This window comes from Manis pentadactyla, chromosome 11 (genome assembly GCF_030020395.1).
Source record: "Manis pentadactyla isolate mManPen7 chromosome 11, mManPen7.hap1, whole genome shotgun sequence".
Lineage (NCBI taxonomy): Eukaryota > Metazoa > Chordata > Mammalia > Pholidota > Manidae > Manis > Manis pentadactyla.
In genome coordinates, this window is record NC_080029.1 from 83,181,313 (window position 1) to 83,204,609 (window position 23,297).

The following is a 23,297-nucleotide window of genomic DNA, read 5'->3' on the forward strand; positions in this document are numbered from 1 at the left end:
ACCAAGGTAACATCTCATACCTATTAGAATGGCTATCACCAGAAAGACAAGGGATAACAAATACTGGTGAGGATGTAGACAGAAAAGAGCATCCTGTGCATGGCTGGTGGGGACATAAATTGGTGCAGCCACTATGGAAAACAGTATGGAGGTTCCTCAAAAAATTGTAAGTAGAACTACCATATAATCCAGAAATCCTACTTTTGGGCAAATGTCCAAAGGAAATGAAATCACTGTCTTGAAGAGATAGCTGTGCCGTATGTTCACTGTGACATTATCCACAACAGCCAAGGTGTGCAAAGAATCTAAGTGTCCATCAACAGACAAACAAAGAATATGTGATGGACACACACATAAGAAAGAAGGAAATCTTGCCAGTTGCAATAATGTGGATGGACCTTGAGGGCATTATGCTAAATGCAGTAAGACAGAGAAGGACAAAGGTGTATGACCTTACTTACATGTAGAATCTAAGGACACTGAACTTACAGAAACAGAGCAGATTGATGATTACCAGGGGCTGGGGAGGAGGGGAAAATGGGGAAATATTGGTCTAAGGGTACAAAATCTCAGCTATAAGATGAGTGAGTTTTGGGGACCTAATATACAGCATGGTGGCTGCAGTTAACAGTACTGTCTGTATACGTGGAAGTTGCTCTAAGGGTAGAACTTAAATGTTCTCACCATAACAACAATAAAAAATGGTAATTATGTGAAGTGAAGGATGTGCTAACTAACCTTGGGGTAAATGTTTTGCAATATATATGTGTATCAAATCACATCATACACCTTGTACTTACATAATGTAAGCAATTAGATAGCAATTATATCTCAATGAAGCTGGAAAAAATGTGGTGTGTTCCAAACCATTTCTCAAACTTATTTGACTCCCAAATCCTTGTTAACATGTACATCAACTAACATCTTCTACAAAAAATGTTCAGCAGAATACCCGTTTGGGAAACGCTGTAACAGTCAGAACCACGGTCTCTTTTCACTTCCCCAATCTGCCAGGAGGAAGCCGCCTAGACGGCAGGAAAAATGACGTGGAGAAATTGAATGCTTTGGGGGACTTGTAAGTCTTGCAAAGGTACCCGTGATTGATGCCAAATGTCCCAAGGAGCCCTGGGGACATTTGGCATTGAGGTACAGGACTGCAGAAGAAGGGAGCCTGTGTCAGACCCTATCCGTCTGTCGCCCCAGGTGGCTACACAATCTGGAGGATGTTGGGGCAAAGGAGGAGGAAGGCTGTGCTGAGAGCTTTCACTGTCCTATCCCATCAGCCTCCTTTCTGACAGGGTTTGGAGGACAGTGAGGTCTGGACTGTCCATATCGATGGGATGTAGGTATGGGAGTTTCTGACACAGGGACGCAGAGGAGAGAGTAGCTGGCTGGAACCAGGAGCAGAGAACAACTCCTCACAGCAAGATGTGCCCCTGGGCTGCATGCCCCTCAGTGGGAGCCTGGGGGGAGCGCTGCGCCCACGGGCACTGTCCCGCCGGACCCAGCAGCCCTCTGGGGGACTGGTGGGACTCAGCCTTCAGCTGCTTCTCTTACCTTTCTTCAAGGATGGCAGTTTCAGGGGAATGCTGATGATGCCAACCAGGTCCTCGGTGGGGACCAGGGAACGCAGGATCGACCTGATCCGCAGGGCTTCCCCCTTTCCTGTTTGGATAAGCTGCAAGGCACGGTTGAAGAGTCAGATAACTGAAACCCTCACAGCCCGGCTCCACCCCCAAATCTCCTGCAGTGCAATGGGTTTCTTTTCAGGGCAGGTGTGTGATTGTATTTCCTTAATTGCATAGACTCTTATGGCCAAGAAAATCTTGCTTTTCTACAAGAGGTGCTATTGAGGAAATAACCTGCTGTGGTTACAAAGGTCGCACAGTTCTGGTAAAAGTCTCGGCAGTGAATGTGGGGCCTGCTGGTGATTCTCAGGGAGACTGCAATACAGGGAGCTGTCAACCGGCAGGGCAGAAGTATTGACAATGTGGCCACGATTCCAGACTCTGGAATACAGCTAAATGTAGAAATGACTTACGAATTTCAGTGTCTTAAAAGTTTGATTAATATGGGGGCTGGGGGTAGGAAAGAGGGGTGTAGAGAATGTCACAGAGGATTGGAGCACCTCAGTGGAGTCATCCTGGGGTGGAACGGGTAACCTGACCCATGCGGCCACAGAAGGGCCACCCACTGCATGCAGGCACACCTCCTCCTGCAGGAGGGGACAGCCACTGCACTCCTGGGCACAGGTTCTCAGCCAAGAACTCGACTGCTCTGAGCTCAGGATCAGCTGGATGGCACACTTGGGGGCCCCAGGGGAAGGATGGCTGTGTGCACACCCTCGCTGCCACCTCTTGTTCCTGGGGGTAGAGGGGAGGCTGTCACTGATGATGGCATCTCCCCTCCTACCACCACTCACAGAGCAGGGGCCCCGGGGAGGAGTTCTGAGAAAGGGGGTGTGTGGGCATGTGAAGTGTTGGGCCAGGGCGGCAGTTAGCAAGAAAGGAGCTCTTTTCCACAGGGGCAGTGATGGTTTAGGTCTCCCTCGTCTTCCTGAGAATAAGAAAACTGTGTAATCTTCTTTCTGAAGTGATGACAGGTGATCAGGAGAAATGACACCCCATCCCCAAGTCTTTAGAATAGTATTTCCCTGGCTGCTTTTCAAGGTTCCTTTATTTGTTTAAAGGCACAGAATGGAAAGATGGACCCATGGGGGTAAGGCTGGTTTATCTAGTTAGGAACTAGAATCTTGGGTGAAGAATTCTGACTGGCCTCCCTCGTTAAGATTTAGATTTTCTTCTATACACAGGAATTTTAACCTAGGTTCTTCCATACTGCAAGTTTCCCTGAACACCTGCAGATGGATATGCAAACAGGTTAGATTCTGTATTAGGCAAGATCATGACATACTGGGAGAAAGGTAAGAGTGGATGCTTAAAGTGGTGCCCTAAACTATATAGGTCATGACAAATTAGTGGGTTGTAAAATCAAGTTAGTGGGTTGTGACCAGCATGAAAAAGCATGAAATGGATTAGTACAGAATAGAAAATACTAGAGTGCAACATCTGTAGTAAGAGTAAATTTTGTTTCTGAAATATACATATACTAGGTTGCAATGTAAATTATTTCTTACTATGGCAAAACCTTTTTGGTCAAAAAATTTGAAAGCCACTACTTTAATGGGTCTGTCTTTCATTATCATAAAGAAGTACAACAAGTCCACTGTCAACTTGGCCGTGATCGCATAAACAATCTCATCGATACCAGATACCAGTTTATATCAACTCAACCTATATTGTGAGTACTTTTGGGAGATGCTCTGAAATAACACAAAGGCAGTGAACACTGTAGGGAGAAGCAGGCAGGCACCAGAGCCCTGAATGAGCAGATCAAACAGTTCTTTTTAAAGAATTACCAAGTGTTTTTTTAATTTAAAAGGCTATTTTTCTTTTTCTATTTTCATATAGAAAGCAGTTATTTCCTCTCTGACATGAGGCCTTATGTGAAATAAGGTCACACTCTTTCTCAGCCTCCAGCAGATGTGAAAAAGGCAGTAGAAAGAACACAACTTTTTAGGTCAAAAGTGGAAGTCTGAGAAGACATCCTGTAAAAATAGAACCATCGTTTTCAGTATGCCTGCAAAGCATACTTCTGGGCAATAAGTTAACATGGAGCACAGGAAGAGACTGCCTTCCTGGTGCCTAACACCGTGGCCATTGAGGAAAGAGAATTTGCCATGTGGAGTTGTCCCAATGGCAGTGATCAAGAAACAAGTTGATCACAAGTTGATCTGAAACAGAATGTGTAGAGGATAAACCCAATTACAGCCCAAGAGAAATCACTCAGCAAAGGGATTTGCCCAGGACTCATCCTAAGAAAGCTGCAGAATCACGTATGAATGGTGGGAAACACCTCCGATGTCAGGTTAAAGGAACCGAGGGAGAGACATGTTAGCAAATGCCAGACATAGAGGGAGAAGTTAGATTCAGGGAATCTACAGCACTGGTGGCTCAAGCCCCTCTAAGTTGCCCCTGGGGAGTCTCACTCACGTGCATTTCAGGAGCACAGCGGCCCAGCAGATCTATAAGAGCCGAATAAAATGACATAATTGCGTTGCCCATGTGCACCATCTCTTCATTTTCACTGTCCTCCGTGCTGAGAAAGAAGCAACACAGGGGAGGTGTGAGGAAGCCTGGCAGGAGTGGCCATGTGATTAGACAGGAGCCGCTTGACATGGAAACGTACTGCTCACCCTGGGCGTCACATGACCTTTCCCTTCCACACCCTTCCTCCCAATGCGGTGGTTTCCCTCAGGGAGCTCAGAGGACCCAGACATCTGTCCATGGCATGCCTCGGGTGCCATGGACTTGTAGGCATGAACTGATCATGCAGACCGTACATACACGGAATGGCAGTGTGTTCCCCAAACCAACCACGCATGCCCTTCTCCCTGAATCTACATGGAAAGCACCCGGGACTAGGAGGCAGGCGGGCCGAGTCCGTGCCCCAGCTCTGTGGTGACCAGGCCTCTGATCTGGGCCTCAGTTTTTTCTCGTGTTACACAGGGAGTTTGGACAGCTTCTATTTTGGGTTCTTTCTAGTTCTACCAGAATGAATGATAAAAAGCCAACTCGCTGGAGAATAACCTCTGCTGGGTTGTATCCATTCTCTAGATTTTGGGGACTAATCTAGAGGCTGCGATAGAAGAAAGGAATATGGTCACAAGACATGATGAAAGGAAAGTCACAAGGCAGTTGGCTAAACTAGCAATTACATCTTTAATCTTTACATACCAAGAATACATATGCCATGGTTTTTTATTATGCAGTTCTTTATCTAAAGAATCAAATCAGAACCCTTGCAGAAGAGGAAGTGGAAGGTATGACCTCTTTTAAAAGTGAGCAATAAGGCATTGAGATTTGAAACACGGACGGGAACGGGCTAGAGTTAGACAACGGCCGCAAGCTTGGCCGGTGCAGGCCTTTGAACCTCTGTACAGCTTCCGCCCCCAGTGACGCTGCAGGGAGGCGCAGGGCTGGCTGGTAGAGCTCGCCGACTTCTCGACTTACCCCCTGGTCTGAGCCGTAGGGGAAATGGACAGCGTGAAGGTGACTCTGATCCCTAGGCTCGCCGGGAGAGTCAAGACAGCAATGTGCTTGACAAAGTGATTTAAAATGTTTTAACAACTGTCAACAACTATGCTTTCTCTACCAGGGGAAAGTCACTGACATTCCTTAAAAACCCATGTACTTATAGTTTCTGGGAGCTCACAAACCACACGGGGGCCAGAAGGCAATTTCATTCACTTACACTTCTCTCTTGTATCCCTGAGAAGGCAGGTCGAGGGCCGGGTTCTCGGAGATCTTAATGGCACCTTGCATGGCCGCCAGCAGACCATTTCCTCCCTCACCGCGCAGGGCTGGGCCAAAGCACTCGGGGCGTCTGATGAGCAGCTTGACTGCAACACTAGCATTTTCCTCCACACTCTCGCCTAAGGGAAAGGGGCATTATTTCCTTCTTATTGGAAATGACAAGCCTAGAATTTCTTTCTAACTGATAAGACTGGGGGGACAGTATTTGATCGAGCTTGTCACTGACTCTCAAGATTAGGAGGTAATGGTGATGGAGAGAAGGGTGAGCTTTGAGAAACTAGGTCAACACCTGTTTATCGGAAACATTAAGGTTAACCATTATAGAACAGAATCTCACTTTTCAGTTCAGGATTTTGTGCTGGGGTTGGCAAAAATTACACTCTGGAGTCTACCACAGATTACCGATTCATTCACAAGTGACTCAGAGAAGGACTTCACATTTTTATTAACTCCACGAAGGGCTGCTCAAACATATTTCCCTCTTTCCTGAGAGAGGGAAAATGGTAACTCAAGCTGACTTGCCTCAGTTAACACTGAAGAAGTGACATGTTCACTCCTGAGCTATCCTGTCATAGAGTCTAATGCCACAGAACAACCAGGTCTGGGTAGATGGATCTCAGGGCATCTCTGAAATAATTTATCCAGGTAAGAATCTATGTGGTAAAGTTGTCTTGGTCATTCCTGAAGTAGCTGTGCAGAAGCGGAACACTGGAGAACTGTATTCTGTTGGTGTCTCTCTGTGGAAGAACTGTAGATGACTAAGACAGGGTCTCATTCCTTCAAGATGAAATTCAGCAGTGGAACATGGAGGGAAAGATCACCCATGCCTCTCAGAGCCCAGACTTACAGTCAAAAGCAGTCTGACAGCTTGTTCAAACCACTTCAGAAAACATACCTTCTGCCTCAGATGACATCCTACTCTGTGTCTGAGAATTTATCCCTGGGACAAGACTCAAAGAAAATATGATTTTGATTTTGTGTATTGATGAAGGCTGAAGAAAAACTTTTCTACAAGACCATCAGATATTCTTGGAGGACTGTGCTCTATAATAGAGGTTGCATCTTGAAATGCTTTTTATTAATTATTTATTCATGGGGACAAAATTACCTCAAATCTTAGCAGGCTAAATCAATAGTCATTTATTGTCTCACGGTTTCTGTAGGTCAGGAATTTGGAAGTGGCTAAGCTAGGTGGTGCTAGGTTGGGATCTCCCAGGAGGCTGCAGTCAAAATGTTGGCCCACACTGCAGTCTTCTGGAGGCTGGCTGGACATGAGTACCAGCTTCCAGGCTCACTTCCATGGCTGTTGGCAAGAGGCCTCAGTTCTTCACCCTGTGGCCTCTCCATAGGGCTGCTCCAGTGCTCTCACAGCTGGCTTACCACAGAGGAGATTCAAGAGAGAGAGCAAAGTAAAAGCCACAAAGCCTTTTACAACCTTGTCACATATTGCCACTTCTGCCATATCCTGTTCCTTAGAAGTGATTCCCTGAGTCCTGCTCACCCTCAAAAGGAGAAGCATTAGGCTCCATCCTTTGGGGGCAGGAGCACAGAAGAAGGTATAGACATATTTTAAAACTATCACAGGGTTTAACTTCTGTTTAATGAAACTTTTTATGAATCAACTTAGAAGTGTTGTGAGTAGAGCATTACACAATGGGAACCTAGCAAATCTGGCTTCTCATTCCAGCTTTTTAGCAAATCACTGTGTGAGCATGCATACCTCACAACCTTACCGGGTCTCATTTGCCCTCTTGAGCTACGTAAACCTCTTAAAGTTTGAGAGAGTCCACTCATTTAATGCATACGTAGAGATTTCTCTCATCAGGTCTGGATGATCAGAGGGGATGAGCTTGCTGTCCTAATGCTGATGTTAACTTGTGCCCGTCTCTCACACAAACACACTGGAACACACTTGGCCTGTCTCTCAGCACTGGAGAGTCTATCCTACATCACAGCATAGTCCTGGTCTAGAGCTCAGCCTGCTGACATCCTCTTTTATCAGTCAATCTTCTGCATTTCATGTAACAGTCAAGATTGTAAATATGTACCACTCTAAGTTTTGGAACTGCATAATTAGATTCAGAAAAATGTTCATTAAACTGCATTTAAACAGCCCATCCATATGCACTCACTGTTTTATAGTTCAATCCTTCAAGAAGAGACGGGAATATGTATAAAAAAGTTTTCTTCAAGTTTCCTCTAATGTATAACATCAAAAAAGAATTTGTTTTTATTAAGCCAGAATCCACATGCAGAAAATCCTCAGGAGATGCTAACAGGGTAGAATAATCACAGTCTGGCATGGTGGAAAGAGTTGATGAAAGAGAAACCAAGGAGAAGAACTCAGATATGGTGCCATGATTCTAAGTCCCAAGGTGATGCTTTCTCATTAGTTGAACCTAGCATGTGTACCTGGTAGAGTTTAATCACAGGAGGGATATTTAAAGAAAAGGAGAATCAATATATCTGAAGGTAGAAATAATCTTAATTACAGATATAACTCAGAGGTCACTACTTTCAAATGGTTTTGGCCCCCAAAACTTATCAGGTAGCACGTATGTCCACACTACAAGAATAGTGAAGCTAAAACTTAGAAATTTTAAGTGTCAAAATGGAGAAAAAGCAAACCCTATTAATCAAGCTTATTTAAATACTGTACTCTGATTCTTAAACTTCTCAGGAGGGAAACACTGGGAGGCAGCCACAGCCTGCCAGCTGAATGCAACTTTGCTCCTCCCACAGGGAGCAGCAGCATGGAGTCTGAAGGGACATGGACCACGATGCACAAAAAAATGTGAAAAACTAGACTGAGTTCTATGTTGAGTCTGCTATTAAAGTTCACTTGCCACAGCAGCCTTATTTTATCCAAATCTCAAGTCTCCAGATCTAAGCCAACTAGGTTGGCTGTGACAACTGACCCAGGAAACCATCCCTTGTCTACTGAGTCATTGACGTGGTCAGGGACGCAGAGGGCAGCTTGCAAGAGGATGGAACTGAAGTGCCGCCATTGCTATTAATTGGAGAGGGAACCGAGGAAAGAAATTTTCAAAGGCTTCACAAGGTAGAGAGGACAGCATGATGGAGAGAGAGACAATGTTCTCTTCCTGATCACCTGTAGCTTGGCAGGCTGGACTGCCAACCGCAGCCACCGGGGGAAGCTGAACACCGAGCTTGAGGGTATGTTTCAAGGGAGGGAGGGAGACCTCTGAGGTGAACCAGTACCGCCCAAGGCCCTGCAGCAGTATTTCTGCTTGGGTTCCAAAATAAGTACTGATATTAATAACAGTGTGAATGTTTACAGAGCCTTTTTTCAAAGGTTCTCAATACTATCTTCACATTACTACTTTCTTTCTGACATTCCTGAGAAGGTGGGTGGGAGCGGGAATGATTCTCCCTGCTTTTCACTGAAGCAGTCACCCTCACTGTGGGGAAGGTGAGCGGGATGCCGGGCTTTCCCTTCAGCTCCCTGCCTTTCTTCCTCTCTGTATCCCAGCTACAGTCCCTGTTTTAAGCTCCTTTGTCTGGAACGCTGTCTTGCTTCCTATTCCCTTGACTTAATTCCTTGGCCTTCGTAGCTCCCCTTCAGCCTTAAGAACCAGCTTAAACTTGGAACTCCAGAGGACAGGTCCTCTCAATACCCCATACTCTTCCTTGAAGCACTCAAGGCAAGTACAATTAATAAATTGTATCTGTTTGTGTCTATTTTTTTTTGCTCACTAGACTCATCTATTTAAAAGAACAGGGCCTTATGCCTGCATCGTCTTATCCTGCATGCTCAAACATCTGGCATGTAGCAGGCATTAAAAAATACTTTTTGATTAAATGAATAGACTCTATCAAGATTCAAGGTAGAGGTTTGAAATGAGTGAGTGAAAAGCTGGGGATGACTCTCCAGCACTGCATTACCAGATCAGTATCAGCCTTTGTTTACAAGAGCCTGTGCTCTCCATTTCCTCAGATCACAATTAGAACATTGCCCAATCAAGTCCCAATCAAGTAAGAAAGCACACTGGAGGCCCAGCATGAATGAATTTAGAGATATTCTTATTCAGTTCATTTATAAAGTCACATGGCATGGGTGAGGGCATATCTTTTTTGTGGTTAAGTGCAACTTTCATATGGTGGTAGGGAACCTGTATGAACCTAGTCACTGTAAGTGGTTAGGACATACGATAGGGCCTTCTAACATGGCACAGGAGGAACTGGGGATGTGCTGATAAACGACTGTGACAGCACAGAGAAAACCAGGGGCAGTTTGCCCTTTTGACCATTAATTCAACCATTCTTTGAGCTCCCATTACCTGTTTTAGTCACTGATCCAGTGGACAGTAGTGAAGAAGACAGTCAAGACTGGATCCCAAAATAAGTGGAACAGAGCAGCTTCAGCAGGTCCACATACCTGCAGCAGAGCTTCCCAGATACTTTGCACATATGTGAGGAAGGAATAATTGCTTATTATCCTATGACACTGAGATTCTGAAGTTATCTGTTATGCAGTGGAGGCTGACTGATATGGGAGTTAGAGTAGAAGCAGGGAAATGAGTACCTAATAAGCTGTAATTGTCCAGGTGGAAGATAATGATACCTTGGAGTATGATTTGGCCAAGGGAGATGGAGAAAAGTAGATGGATTTCAGGTATCATTTAGACATTGAATCAACGAAATTTTCAATGGAAAATGTTTGAATCAGTATGTCACCTAAGATTTTAAGTATCTGTAATGTTGGTAGTGCTAGTTAGACAGATGGGAAATCTAAGAGACCAGGTTTATGGTAGATAATTACAAATTCAGCCTTAAATGTACAAAACTTGAGATGCACATTCAACCTCCAAGGAGATATATCAAGAAGGCAGCAGGTTACATTATCTGGGGCTCAGGGAAGAGAATAAGGATGGAAATGCACATTTGGGGGATCATCAGCAAATGTGCAATTTAAAGCCAAGGGTCTGAATGAAAATCTTGCAGCATGAACTGGCATAGTAGCTCAGGAATTTTGGAGACCAGTATTTAATCTCAGGATCATGCTAAAATGTTGCCCATGTGTCTTGAGTTTGGATTCATATGGCTTTTTACATGAAATATGTGAAGTAAGACTTGAGATCAAAACCTGGAGTTATAACTGAGGTGCACTCTGCCAGAGGAGAGCCAACCTGTTAAACACAGCCCTTCTCATGGAGTTGATGAAAACCAATTTGTGACAAGCACCAGGCTCATAATACTGAATAATGTGGATGAGGCAGTTTTTTGCTCTGCTTTACTATTTCAGCTAAAATCCACAATTACTTAGGTATCAGAGTTTATTCACCATTTTTACCAATAAAACGGTTCATAGAGCATCCATGTGGACATTTGGGCCACTGACAAGACCCTTAGCCAGTGCTATCGCTGGGACCCCACAGGGTACTGTGGGAGAGAATGGCTGAATGAGAAGAGCAGGGCCAGACATCCTTTCACTCCAGCCAGAGTTCCTTGTTTTTGTGCTCTAGGCATTTGTTTGCCATTGGCTTATTTGAGTAATTTATTTTCTATTACTTGTGTTGTTTAGATTATCTATTTTTTTTTCTGGCCTTTGAAGCTGTTTCACTAAGTTTCTACAGGTGGAGTCCCATTTCCTTGCCTATATTTCTATAAACCCTTTGGCTGACTGCAGTGACAGATTTTTTTCTCCTTCTTCAGGCAGAGTCAAGAAGGTCCAGTGGGAGAATGAGTAACATGGAGTAGGAAACATTGCCCGTGCCTTATAACTGGTGGGAAGCTGTAATACAGACCTTAAATACGTACCACCCGCACTAGCCATGTATCAACGTACCTCACATTCTATGTTCTCTTCTTACCACCCTAACCTGAAATGTCTCCTGAGCACAACATTGTGATGTTCATAATCGTTTTAAACTGCTACTTAAATCTTTTATTGTCGGCCAATTTCTCAAAACTGCTGGATCTTTACAACTGTATTGCAAATGTGAGAAAAAGGACAAGTTTTACACATTTTAATTCTAACCATCCCCAGTGTTCAGTACCAATCACACTGAAGCACTGTTATTACATCCTTTCTGACTCTAAAAACAAGAATATATTGTACAGAAATGGACTGATTCTTTTAAGCATCTATATTTACTGTACCTTTCAAAGGTAACATGCTACTTTGTGCTCGACTCTAAAGTTTTTTCCAGCTTTATTGAAGAATAATTGACATACTCTTAAAGATTTATGTCCCTCAGCTCAAGGGCTCATCAATATGCTCTTCCAACATCACTGTATTAAACTATGTCCATCTCCTTCTTCAAAATGTTATTCAACACTTCCTTTCTTCCCCAGACATTTCTAGGTTCCCTCTACCAGATTTCAGTGTCATTTTTGGCATGCCAGCTGTCACGTGTCACTATGTAGGTAGATGTGGCTGATTACAAAGTTATGTTTCTGGCCATTCTACTTAGGTTTGTTGTTTCCTGCTTTGACTTGTAAGTGACTTCAGGGCAGAACATTTAGAGCATGTCTCCTGTCACTTCTCATGGCTCCGCATATATACTTTACATATCACAGGATGGATACCCAAGTTCTGGCTACTGATGATACATCTGCGTAGCGAAACTGATTCAGCAAAGCTGGGAGTCACTGTGTTCCTCACAAGTAAGTTTGTAGCCTGAGGAAGATATCACTGAAACACTCGAAGGACTCAAAGGAAGCACAGAACAACTTTTCCCTTCTGTGGATTGGTAAGAAATCTTTTCCTTCTTGGAAACTGCATTATGAAGGGATAAATCAGACACCCAGATACATGGGTGTTGGGACTGGTTATGGAGTTTGCAAGTGCTGGGTAAACAGAAGCTTCTCAATGTCATTATTGCCAGAGTTAAACACAACCCAAGGTCTCCCAGTAAGCTAATAAAAAAAAAATGGAGAAAATTATATGTTTTAAGAAGTTCTTTTAAAGATCAGTCTTAAGAAGATTCAATATAAACATTAAGAGAGACTGGTAAAATAATGTTAGAAAAAGTTTCCAGTTCTATTATTCTGACACAGCAAGAACTTTTAATTTGGTTTCTAAAAATATTTTTAACATTAGCATGAAAAATAATGCCATAATTTTTGTCAGGCTCGAAGGAGAAAATGCTGTTCCTCCTTGTTCCTGAGGGAGACAGTGCTGCAAAGACAATACGCGATGACTTGAGTAGTGTTTGGACTTTGGAGCCAAACCACGCTGGTTTGGATTCTGGCTGTACACTGACTAGTGGTGTGATGCTGGTCATGTTACTTAATCCCTCCACGTATGAGTCTTTCTGTATAAAACAAGGAAGATAACTTTACCTATCTTATTGGATTTTGCATTATGAAGTTAATGCATCTAAAAGTGCTTTGAATGGTGTCTGACATGTGTCACCACCACCATCCTCGCCAACTCCATCATCACTTACTGCCACCCACCACAGTCACCCTGAGAACCCACTCTGACCATCTACCACCAAACACATCCCACCATCCCCACTGTCACTCATTACTACCCACCACCCACTGTCACCACACCTACCCTAACCACCACCCACCTCAATCACCCCAAAACCTGTTATAACCACTACTCAAACAGCATATCCCACCATCAGCACCATCACCACCCACTGTCACCATCACTACCACCCATCACCACCCACCACCCACCACCACCACCCACCATCACCCACCATCACAACCCACCATCACCACCCACCACTACCACTACCACCACCACCCACCACCATCACCACCCACCACCACCACTACCCACCATCACAACCCACCACCACCCACTATCACCACCCATCATCACCATCACCATCACCACTCACCACCACACACCATTACCCGCCACCACCACCTGTCACCCCCAGCCCCCCTCGCCACTGTCACTCACCAGCAGTCCCCATGACCACACAGAACACATTTACACATTTATCTTTCAGGGCTGAGCAGAGGCCACAAGAGTGGCCAGGAAATCCTTTATAAGACCTTTTAGACCTAAAGTCTTAAGAGCTTTGAGATCCCAAGGACTCTATTAGAGTCTTCCCATTTCAAATGCCCTAATATTCTTGTAAGGATCATGAACAACAGTGACATGTAACTGAATGCAGGCTTATTATGCTTCCAGCACTGTGCTAATTGAAGTTTTCCATAGATTATTTCATTTAAGCCTCAGAACAACTCTGAGGTACATACTATTATTATCTCTATTTTATATGTATCAAAAACCAAGATAAAACTGAGGCTAGGAAAGTTTTAGTTACTTGCTAAATTCATGAAGCTAGTAAGTAGGTGATACAGTGAGAGCTGAACCTCAGATACCACATTCTGTGGCCCAAACTCTTCCATATCACTCTTGTGCTTAAACTACTCTTTCTCCTCCATTAGGCGTTCAGCACTATTCTAACCTTTTCCTCCTCATACATCTCCTTTCATGCTTTCTCCTGTGACAGCCTACTCCCACCATTTCAACTAGAGATGATCTGCAAGCCTATTCAGTCCCAATCTGTTGAGTGGTTGATTTCTATCCTATAAACCCAACTAGGCGCATCTTTACTTGGGGGTCATGCATTCTAAGATCAACATGGCCTGAACCGAACCAAGCTCAGTATCTTCTATTTCAAAACAACTTCTCCTTCTCATATCCTTATTTCTTTTTTCCCTGCCCTTAAATCTCTAAGCTTCATCTGACTTGTTTCTTTTTCTCGATATAGCCAGGCCCAGCCAACATAACCATCACCACCACTTAATTCTATAAATTCTGTCTAATTTCTTCAAATGTATCTCCTCCATTCCATTCCCACCACTGCCATTATAATTCAGAGACTTGTTATCCTAACCTGGGTATTGAAGCTCCCTGTGGTTCCCATCAGTGTCTCTTCTGTCAGAAAGGGTTCCCAGTTCTCTGCACACAGAATCAAGGCTAAACTTCTGATCTGGGCAGTCATGTATTCCCCACTGTAGCTGGTATCTACCTTTTAAACCTCGTCTCTTACCACTGCCAGCCATGTATCTATTCTCTGAAATAACTGTGTTTCCTGAGCAAGCCTGTGTTAGCCTTCAGGCCGCTGCTCATGCTGCTCCCCAACTGGATCCCCTCCCTGCATTCCTGTTTCTGGAACTCTGACTCTCTAAAGTTCATTCTAACATCACCTCCTACATGATGTCTTTTCTGGTCTTCACAACAGGATGTGGGTTCCCCGTGTGAAGCCTTCCAGCTCTCTGCCCCTGCTTTACTTTGCTTATATAGTGGCTTCTGTCTACATTTCCTATCCCTTATTAGACTGTAAATTATCTGAAGCAGAAGCTAGCATCCTTGGCCAAAAACAAACATGGTCTTTGTATTACAGAGATACAATAAACATTACATTAAAATGCATGTATCTTCCTTCAGATGGGTCAATTTGCTAAAGTTTATCACATTGTGAAATTGCACTGTAGAGAATGTTAGAGAGGTATAAACCAGCCTGAAAGCAAAGGGGGCAGATGAAACACTTCAGTCCGGAGTTTAATTCAAAATGGTCATAACGTAACCAGCATAAGCAAGTGTTGGAACTGTCGTGTACAGAGGATCACTGCCGGTGGACTCCTTTACCTTCATAACTCATGTAGACAGTTCACTGCATGACTCATAAAGCCCTTTATCCTGACTGTGAAGGTGGCCAAGGTAAATACATTGGTTCTGCCTTGATCTGGCTTGTATTATACAGTCTATTTACATTATTTGGTGAGCTTTATGAATACTTAAAACCCACTACAAAAAAATTCCTCTTTATAATCACAGTAACTCTCATTATTCTGGGCATGATATCACTTGGGTAGGAGGTAGAACAAATTATTACAAGATACTCTGAACTGACTTCAAAGACAATGGGGTTTAGGAACGCTGGTGATGAACGGATAGGGGTAGGACCAAATACACAACGGGAAGTCGAAGACAGGCTGGGTGAGACTCATGGGACAAAACACAGACACCTCAAGGTCAGTGACCCAGGCAGAAAAGGGGTAAAAGCAGACCCATTCATGAAAAACTAGAACCATTCATATATTAAGAATAGAGTGTATTACAGATTAGGAAAGTAAGCAGGTGGGGTGGGGCTGAAGGTAGGCAACAAGAAAAGCATATGGGACTCTAATGATTATATCTTGTTAATATAGTTGCATATAATCCTCATACTTAGAACAATTGGCACGATTGCTTATTAGCTGCAATCCCTCTGTGTGATCACTTAACCAGCCCAGCTGGGTTTGGTAGCCTGGAATTTCAAACTTGGAGAAGGGAGAAGGATCTTAACTATAATGTGAACACAAATGAGTTAGTATTATAACAATCTTGGGAGTCAAGGTGCATTTTCAGGAAAGCAGTCCACTTATTTTGCACAATATTCAGTATACTAGGGCAACCAAGGAATTTTTATAGACTTGGAATTCACTGTCAGTAGGAGGTGACCTCTTATAAGAATAGCATTTACAGTTGCCACACCAGTATTTCTCTCCTGGAATTTTAGTTACCTTTTATAGCTAATCAGCTCTTCTTGATTTTTAGTCATTCACTCATCCATCCATGCACCCAACAGCTGAAGGATCTGGAGGCACACCTGCATTAAACTTCGTGAAATATGTGAGATGAAGATATTTATAAACCCCTCTTTTACTGACAGGAGAGGAGGCACACAGCAGCTTCTAGCCCAAGCCCTGTGAGAGAGTCTCCTGCTGGATGGGGCCCTAGCACTTGGTAGCCCGCCCATGAGACCCCACCCTTGATCTTTGTCTGGCCTGCTGCTGTGAGAGTTCTTCTGCCAGCTGCCACCTATATGTACAGCCTGTCCTACTTACGAGGAGGAAGGAATGAAAGAGGTCTCTGTTTCCTTGAATGTGCCCAGTATGCCCTCCAAGGGCTGAGGAAACCTGGGACTCACTGTTCACGAAGACGGCAAACCTCAGGAAGGACAGGTAACGCTCCCCCTCGATGGGGTTCCAGCCGACGTCAGGGTAGCCTTTGGCCAGGAGTGTGGGGCAGCTCTGGAGACCACAGCCTGCTAAGTAGGTCACCACCTGCCGAGGACAGTGTACAGTGAGTGCCCAGGTCTTCATGGGATAGCTGCAAGGCCTGCACAGTTCTGGGAACTGAAGGGTTTTCATTTCCCTAGAGCTAGAATCCAAGACTAAAAGTTAGTAATTCAGGAGGTTTGAAAACAGAATCTCCAATTCATTTTTGTTTCCAAGCAATTGGTAAGACTATCACTGTCACGGAGGGATACACCATGAGCTGTCAGTTCCCTGTTTGCCCATTTCTGGCAAGAGGGAGTTGCCACTTAAAAACAGGCCTAATGAGGAGGCATCTGGGAAGATAACAGTGGATGTAGGTGGGCCATGTTCATTTGGCCATGGTATATTAAGACCAAAATATACAGCCACTGGTTGACTCGCAGTGGACCCATGGCTATTCGGGGGTCCCTACTCCAGTACTTCATCAACAATAGTAGTCTCAAGTCTAAAGCCAAGATGTTAGGGCTGGGGTAGCCAGGGAAGATGCTATGGCCAGTCACAGACAGGATGGGTAGTATTCTCTTTGCTTCCAAGTTTAGACACTTATTGGGGGGTCTCAGCTCTGCGATCTTGTAAAATGTTTTAGAATCTGCCTACATTTTAGATGTCAGGCAAAAAGCCTGGCAAATAGACCTTTGCTTGAAATGCAACTATCTTTCTAATTTAACCTTTGAGATATATACAGGGAGAAGAGGAGAACACACTGTACTGCAAAATCCTCGAAGTCAGGAATAGTGTCTTTTCCATTTTTTTAATACCCAGGACCTGGCACATAGCAGATGCTCAATAAATACTCTTCAACTGAATCATGCATTTGCTGAAGTCAAATACTTTAAGTCACTTCGCAAGAATAATAACAAATCTTAGTCAAAGCTCATCATAGAAACTGTCATCATACTCTTCCCATCTTAAATCACTAAGGATACTATTCTGTTTTGAGCTAAGGTTTGATTTGGTCTTAAAAATGTCAGGACAAACATCAATAAAGGCAAAATTGAGGCAGTTTCAAGGTTACAGGTTGAGGGCATTTCACTGGCCACTGAAATACATAGCTGTGAATGAGTGTGCGTGCATGTGTGCACATGGGGGAGGTGTCGCTCAATCTTAAGGGTCCTAACTTCTGGTGTGATCAATGGGAGGGAGGAACCACAGCATTTACAAGTCTTCTCCCTTCTTTCCAAGGAACCAGAGTCGGAGATTTCCTGACACATGCTGAGCCACCAGAACCTCTTGAAAAGGGGGCAGCAAACCCCACTGTCCCCCTTTACAGATCTCCCCAAATCCCCATCTCTCTCTTTCTTAGCCTCCACTTACCATGTGTTTTCCAAGGGAGGTTTGGGTCTTGGCTGAGGAGTATCATGTCAAAAGGTGACTGAGGCTGGGGTACTGAGTACTAAACCCAGTAGTTATCTTCTTGTAAGAGAATCATTACTTTTTTAAATGTAGTTATCATCTCAGCACCAAAAACAACACTGAGCTATTTATTGCTATTTAAATGTATGAAGAATAGAGTTTAACTGAAGTCTGTCCCACTAGAAGAAGAGACTATGAACATACATGGCATTTGTGAAACAGCCATCACACAATGCATGCTGGGTGGCAAAACCTTTGAGTCTGTGTGTGTGGAGGGAGGGTTGTCTTGTTTCTGATCTGATGCATTCTTCCTGAAACCAGGTGTGTTTTCTAAAATTCAGATTATGTTGTATTTCTCCTTTGTTTAAAGCCCTCCAATGGTTTCCATCATCCTTGGCTCCGTGGAGAGATGCTCTAACAGGTAGGAGCAGGGCCTCTGGAGCCAAACTTTTTTGGATCCCGGCTCTGACCCTTGCAAACCCCATGGTACTGAGCATGATGCCTAGTGTCTTTCCTTTCCTATAACTGGAGGCACTAATGAAAAGGCGTGTTCTAAGGGCCCTGTGAGTTAGCGCAGAGTGGGGCCTGGCACACAGTGGTTCTGCATGAGCATGAACTTCTGCTGCAACACTGACAGTAGCATCAGTCCAGTTCCTTGTTGCTCACCGCTGCCCCCAGGCCCTCTGACCAGTCACACTCACGGTCCTGATTCCCAAGAGCACACCACGCTCTCCTCTCTGAACTTCAAGCATTCCTGACACTCTCTTCCCAGTAATGTGGCTGCTCAGCTTCTACTCACCCTTGGCTCCTCACTTTCTATGCGGCCTTCCTGGTCCACTTTGTCAGGGTGGGGTGCTCCACCCCAAGCACTCCCAAGCCCAACACACAGTGGTGGCCTGCTCCTTGTCCCCTGTCCCCCCTAGTGGATCACTCCTCTTCACCCTCAGGAAGTACATCCTTCATCTTGTCAGCCAGCCAGTCAGGGAAATAGTCCCAAGATGGGATGGGGAAAGATGCAGGTGGATCTCCCCCAGTCATCACCACCAGCACGAGTGCAGCTCACAGTCCCAACGTGGGCCATTCCATTTGCCTCATTTTACACGGACGGGACATGTGCGAGCATTCTGTAACCTTATACTGATGATACAGTTTTCTTTCTTTAACCTCTTTCTTTAGTATGTAAACTTAAATATTTGATAACACTGCACTTTATTAGGAAACACAGGTCTCTGGTGAGTTCTATGTAGATCAGTGAGATTGGGCTACTGCATATAAAGAACCTGGATGTCCACCTGTCCGTGTCTGAAGTTGGCTATCCCTGCCCACAGGAGATGCTGTTCCTGATTATCATACTGCTACCACTCACTTTCTACCACATTTTCACCAAATGCTGAAGAGCTTCTGATGGAAACCCAGCCTGTGCTCTGCTTTTCCTTGGCTTGGCTACACTAGAGGCAGGTGGGTGCCAGCACATTGCCTCCCCAGGGTCAGTTACCTTCTCGAGGTCTGGTTCCTGCAAGCCCAGCGCCAACTCATTATTGTCCATCACGGAGGCAGCTGCCACATCCAGTGGAGTGGATCCCCTCATTGATGGGAAGGCTGAGGATGGAAGAGAGAAGAGAGAAAGGGACAAGAAGGCCACCCAGCAGTGAGAGGAGGTTGCAGTGCATGTTAATGGCCAGGAGAGGGCAGCAAATGCACTAGCCTGGGTCACAACGTAGTTCTGGGGGGCCTGCCTGCCCAATCTAGAACAGTTTGCTGCCCTTCCTGACCACACTCATCACTGATGGTGAATAGGATTAAGTTAGAAAGTCAGTTCACAGAATCAGCCAGGACCATGGATTTTTCAAGAGCTTTTCTAATATGAATTTTCTTAGGGTCCCCATCTGGTGATCATTCAAAAGATTCAGCTGTCATTTGAGCAACTCAGCTCAAACAACTTGGCCATTTCTGGGGCTTTCATCTAGAGTTTAAAAATGGCCTCAAACAACTTTAGCTCATACAGACACATCAGGTCACCAATGCTGTCTTTGATTTTCCTTTGTTTGTTTCTCAGGCTAGAATTAGGAAAAACTGTTGGGGGCATTTCACAGAAAGGTTGGGAGCCTGAGGTTGCCTTGGATAAACTGAAAACCTGAGATCTCACTTTTCATGTGCTTGCACGTGTGTATCTGCATCTTCCACAGGTTCACTTGGCTGATACCCAGAAGAGTAAGGTGTATACACTGTGCTGCTTTTCTAGTGGTGCTGATGGATTTACCCTGTTTTTCCACAGCTGTTCTTAGCCTATATGCCTTGCAGCTATGGGAAGCGCTGGCTGTTTGGCTGAGGGGACGGGCATGTCACCTGCAGCCGGCCTGCCAAGGAGGGATCGGAACTATACCTTGGTATCATTAGCACTGCCCCCTGGTCAGGTGAGTGGGCCAGGGGCAGCAGTGTCCCCAGGCTATATCCACAGTGTTAGGAAGCATTTCATAAGCCACAAGCCACTGGTTCCAAGAGAGATGAGGTGGAACTGTGTGACTAGGCCAGCACAAATCTGTCACTGGTGCTGGCTGGGAGCAACACCTCTCATTAGGGTGGGGAGCAAAGACATGGTATCATTATTTAATTTGTTTTTAGATCAGGTAGCGTTCCCTCGTATATTGAAAAACACTGTAGCATTCATGTGGCTTCTTTCCCTTTCCCCCCTAAGTGGTCGGCAGGGGCAGTGTAACCTCTGAGGCCATGTGTGGGAGTTACAATGTGACATACCTAGGCCAACACTGCTGTTCTCCAGCAGGTAACTCAGATGTTCAAACATGGCCTTCTGGTTTTGCCGGCTAATTCGACAAAAGTAGCAAAGGAAGCGGCAACAGCTGGCAACCATCTTTGGAAAAGCAATCTGCGGGGAGAAGTGGGCAATGTCAGTGTTAGAGGGAGTTAGTGGGGCAGCGGGAGCTGACTGCAGGGAGGAGAAGGCGGCCTTGGGGGAGAGCCGCCTGTGGGAAGAAGTAGTCAAGGGAAATAATCTATCGTGAGGCCTTTCTGGAAGTCTAGCTTCAAAATCTTAGGTTGATGTCTTACTATGAAAAATTTGGAAAATGAATTTTCTCCTTATATCCAGTTTGTCCCAAGACTTACTCACAGGAGGGACAGACAATGGAAATCTACAAAGAGGCTTTCAAAAATATTGAGAGCTAATTATAGTTCCTGAAATATCTTTCTTTCAGATGTCAAATGTGAATCCCTGTCATTCTCAGATGTCACATGAAATTGTACAACCCTCTAGCAGACTCTTGTTGCCAGCTAGGAAGAGAGTGGACAGAACTCTGAGGAGAAACATCAGAGAGGGAGATGTGTGATCATAGACAAATAAGGCCAGTACTATATCACACCTAACTCCTCTGGGGAGGGCCGGCCTGCGGGGTGTGGAGGCCTGAAGAGCTGTACCCTCTCAGACTGCGAGCCTTCCCCAACTCCTGTCCTTCATTATCACTCTCAGATGGGCTCCTGTAGCACTTGTGATCTGATTCATACAATTTAGCACTGAGATGCCATCCTATATTACTGTTGATTGTCCTTGGCTTCTCTGCTGAACAAAGTAATTAGCATCTCCAGGGCCTGGGCTCCTTGTCGTTTTGATCCAATAATGCTCAATAAGTGGTATCAGTGTTAACTTTGCTCAGGATCCTAGAAAGTCCTTGTTTTCCCTTTAGAATCACTGAGAGTGTTCTAGGAAATGAGTTCTAAAATCTACCATCTGCCTGCTTGCTGAGGCATGCAGACATTTGCTCAGGGATCTTTAAGAGCATCTACTTTCCCCAGACACCAGAAGGAAGCTGGTGAGAAGGAATGTCAGCTTGGCTTCTGTTTTCCTTCACACACACACACACTGTCAGTACTGGTGAACTGTTCTGAAAATCATTTATTCCTAGGACCCTGACATTATGGAATTTCCAACATTTGACAACATGTGCCATCTACTGCCATTAGAAGCTATCTAACTCTGAGAAGGATCCCCAGCGAGTTAGAATGAGGCTCTAGTTAGGCCCTATCCGCACACCTTCCCCTTGCTGGCAGGAGTAGCCCCTGACAGCAGGCTCCTGGTGGGGGTGCTGGCGAGCACAGCCACCATCATCAGGAGCTTGGCACACAGAGGAAACACACATACTCCTGAGGGAGCACTGCCAGGATCATAATTAAGATCTCGGTCTCCTTTAGAACAGCATTCTCCCGACATAGCACAAACACAGCAGGCTCCTAAGGGGGAACCAGAGGAATTCTGTCTTAGAAGGAGCAGGGCTGCAGAACACAGGAAGTAAACTGAGCAGTGAGCAGCCCAGTGGCATGAATGAGAAAAGCCCAAACTTCAGGATCCAGAACCCTTACACTGGCGGAACTCCCTTAAGCAGCACCATCCCATCTCCTGGCTCCTTCCAGGCTGTGTGCACATCCGTCCCTCTCCCTGGGAAGATTAACTGAGGCAAAGGACACCACGTGGTTGTGAACAAGTCACCACACGTGCCCCTGCTTAGGGGGTCAAGCTCTGGCTACGTCCTCCTTGTAAACTTACCTGAGATTTCTCGGCACCCAACACGTTCACCATCACCTCCATCACTGTCTCGTGCATGCCGAGGACACGCATGAGGTTGGGGTGCTGGTAAAACACCTTGTTGTTCATTATGTCTCTAGGGTAAGAATCGGAAAGAGACTTCAGTGCTTGCTTAATTCAGTGCTATGAACACCCAGGGAATGAGAACACACAAATGCACACACACTAGGGGCAAGGTAATGTAAATGTGACAGTCTGAGAAGATAATGAGGCACTAGGTCGTTGGGATGTACATGGAGTGCCTTTTTTAGCTGACAGGAATATTTTGTGTTCTTATTTTTACTATGTTCTTTCTTTCTTTGAAATGTGTCCTTCTAACACTGTATCAGACAGTTGTCCCTTGGTCTTCCTGCTTATAACGGTTTTAAGACGGCCCAAGTCCCTGGGTTTCTCTTTCTCCATGTACTCAGGAGTTTCCATTTTTTGCTTTTCTTGTCCTTGTATCTATGTCTCTATGTACTTGTTTTCTTAATGATTGAGCTGCACCCTTTTAAGGCAATTGTGTATTAGGTACCAATGATGTTTTTGGACAACAGTCCTAAAATCAATGAAATTATCCACAATGAAATGTAAGAAGAATTATGTTTCTAAGTCATTCAATACAAAGTTACATAATAAAGCTGCCAGCAAATCAAACATAGAAGCAGCCTGTGAGTTGGCTGGGTGGCCCTGAGCAGGGCGGTTACTCTCTGCCCAACCCCTCCCCGCAGTTTAGCTGTTAAGAGGAGACACCATCCATTTCTATTGCTGCTATGGCTACTGCAAAGGCTGGGGAGAGGCTTTTTCCTCCAGAAAAGTCTCTCCTTTTTTATTATAAGGTTCCTCTTTGGAAATGAGTTTGAGGAATGCCTGCATCTCCTCTCCAAGTCCCTTTTCTGGGCCTGGTTTGCTGGCTCAAGGCTGCTGGGGTGGAACTTCAAGCAGCAGGAAGG

General features: G+C 44.9%; 1 protein-coding gene across 11 annotated transcripts in view; it reads right to left on the bottom strand.

Moving 5' to 3' along the window:
• Window positions 1–23,297, bottom strand: part of RYR3 (ryanodine receptor 3) — a 515,713-nt gene that overhangs the window by 125,197 nt on the left and 367,219 nt on the right. For all 11 annotated transcript variants that reach the window (XR_008992553.1, XR_008992552.1, XM_057488647.1 and 8 more), the window contains exons 40-46: window positions 22,327–22,441; window positions 20,526–20,655; window positions 19,267–19,370; window positions 16,289–16,424; window positions 5,314–5,494; window positions 4,053–4,158; window positions 1,558–1,678 (exon numbers count right to left, since the gene is read on the bottom strand). Coding sequence is in view for 9 of the 11 variants with exons in the window: in XM_057488647.1 (XP_057344630.1) it covers window positions 1,558–1,678; window positions 4,053–4,158; window positions 5,314–5,494; window positions 16,289–16,424; window positions 19,267–19,370; window positions 20,526–20,655; window positions 22,327–22,441 (893 nt within the window). In the remaining 2 variants the exon portion in view is untranslated. The remainder of the gene's footprint in view (window positions 1–1,557; window positions 1,679–4,052; window positions 4,159–5,313; window positions 5,495–16,288; window positions 16,425–19,266; window positions 19,371–20,525; window positions 20,656–22,326; window positions 22,442–23,297) is intronic.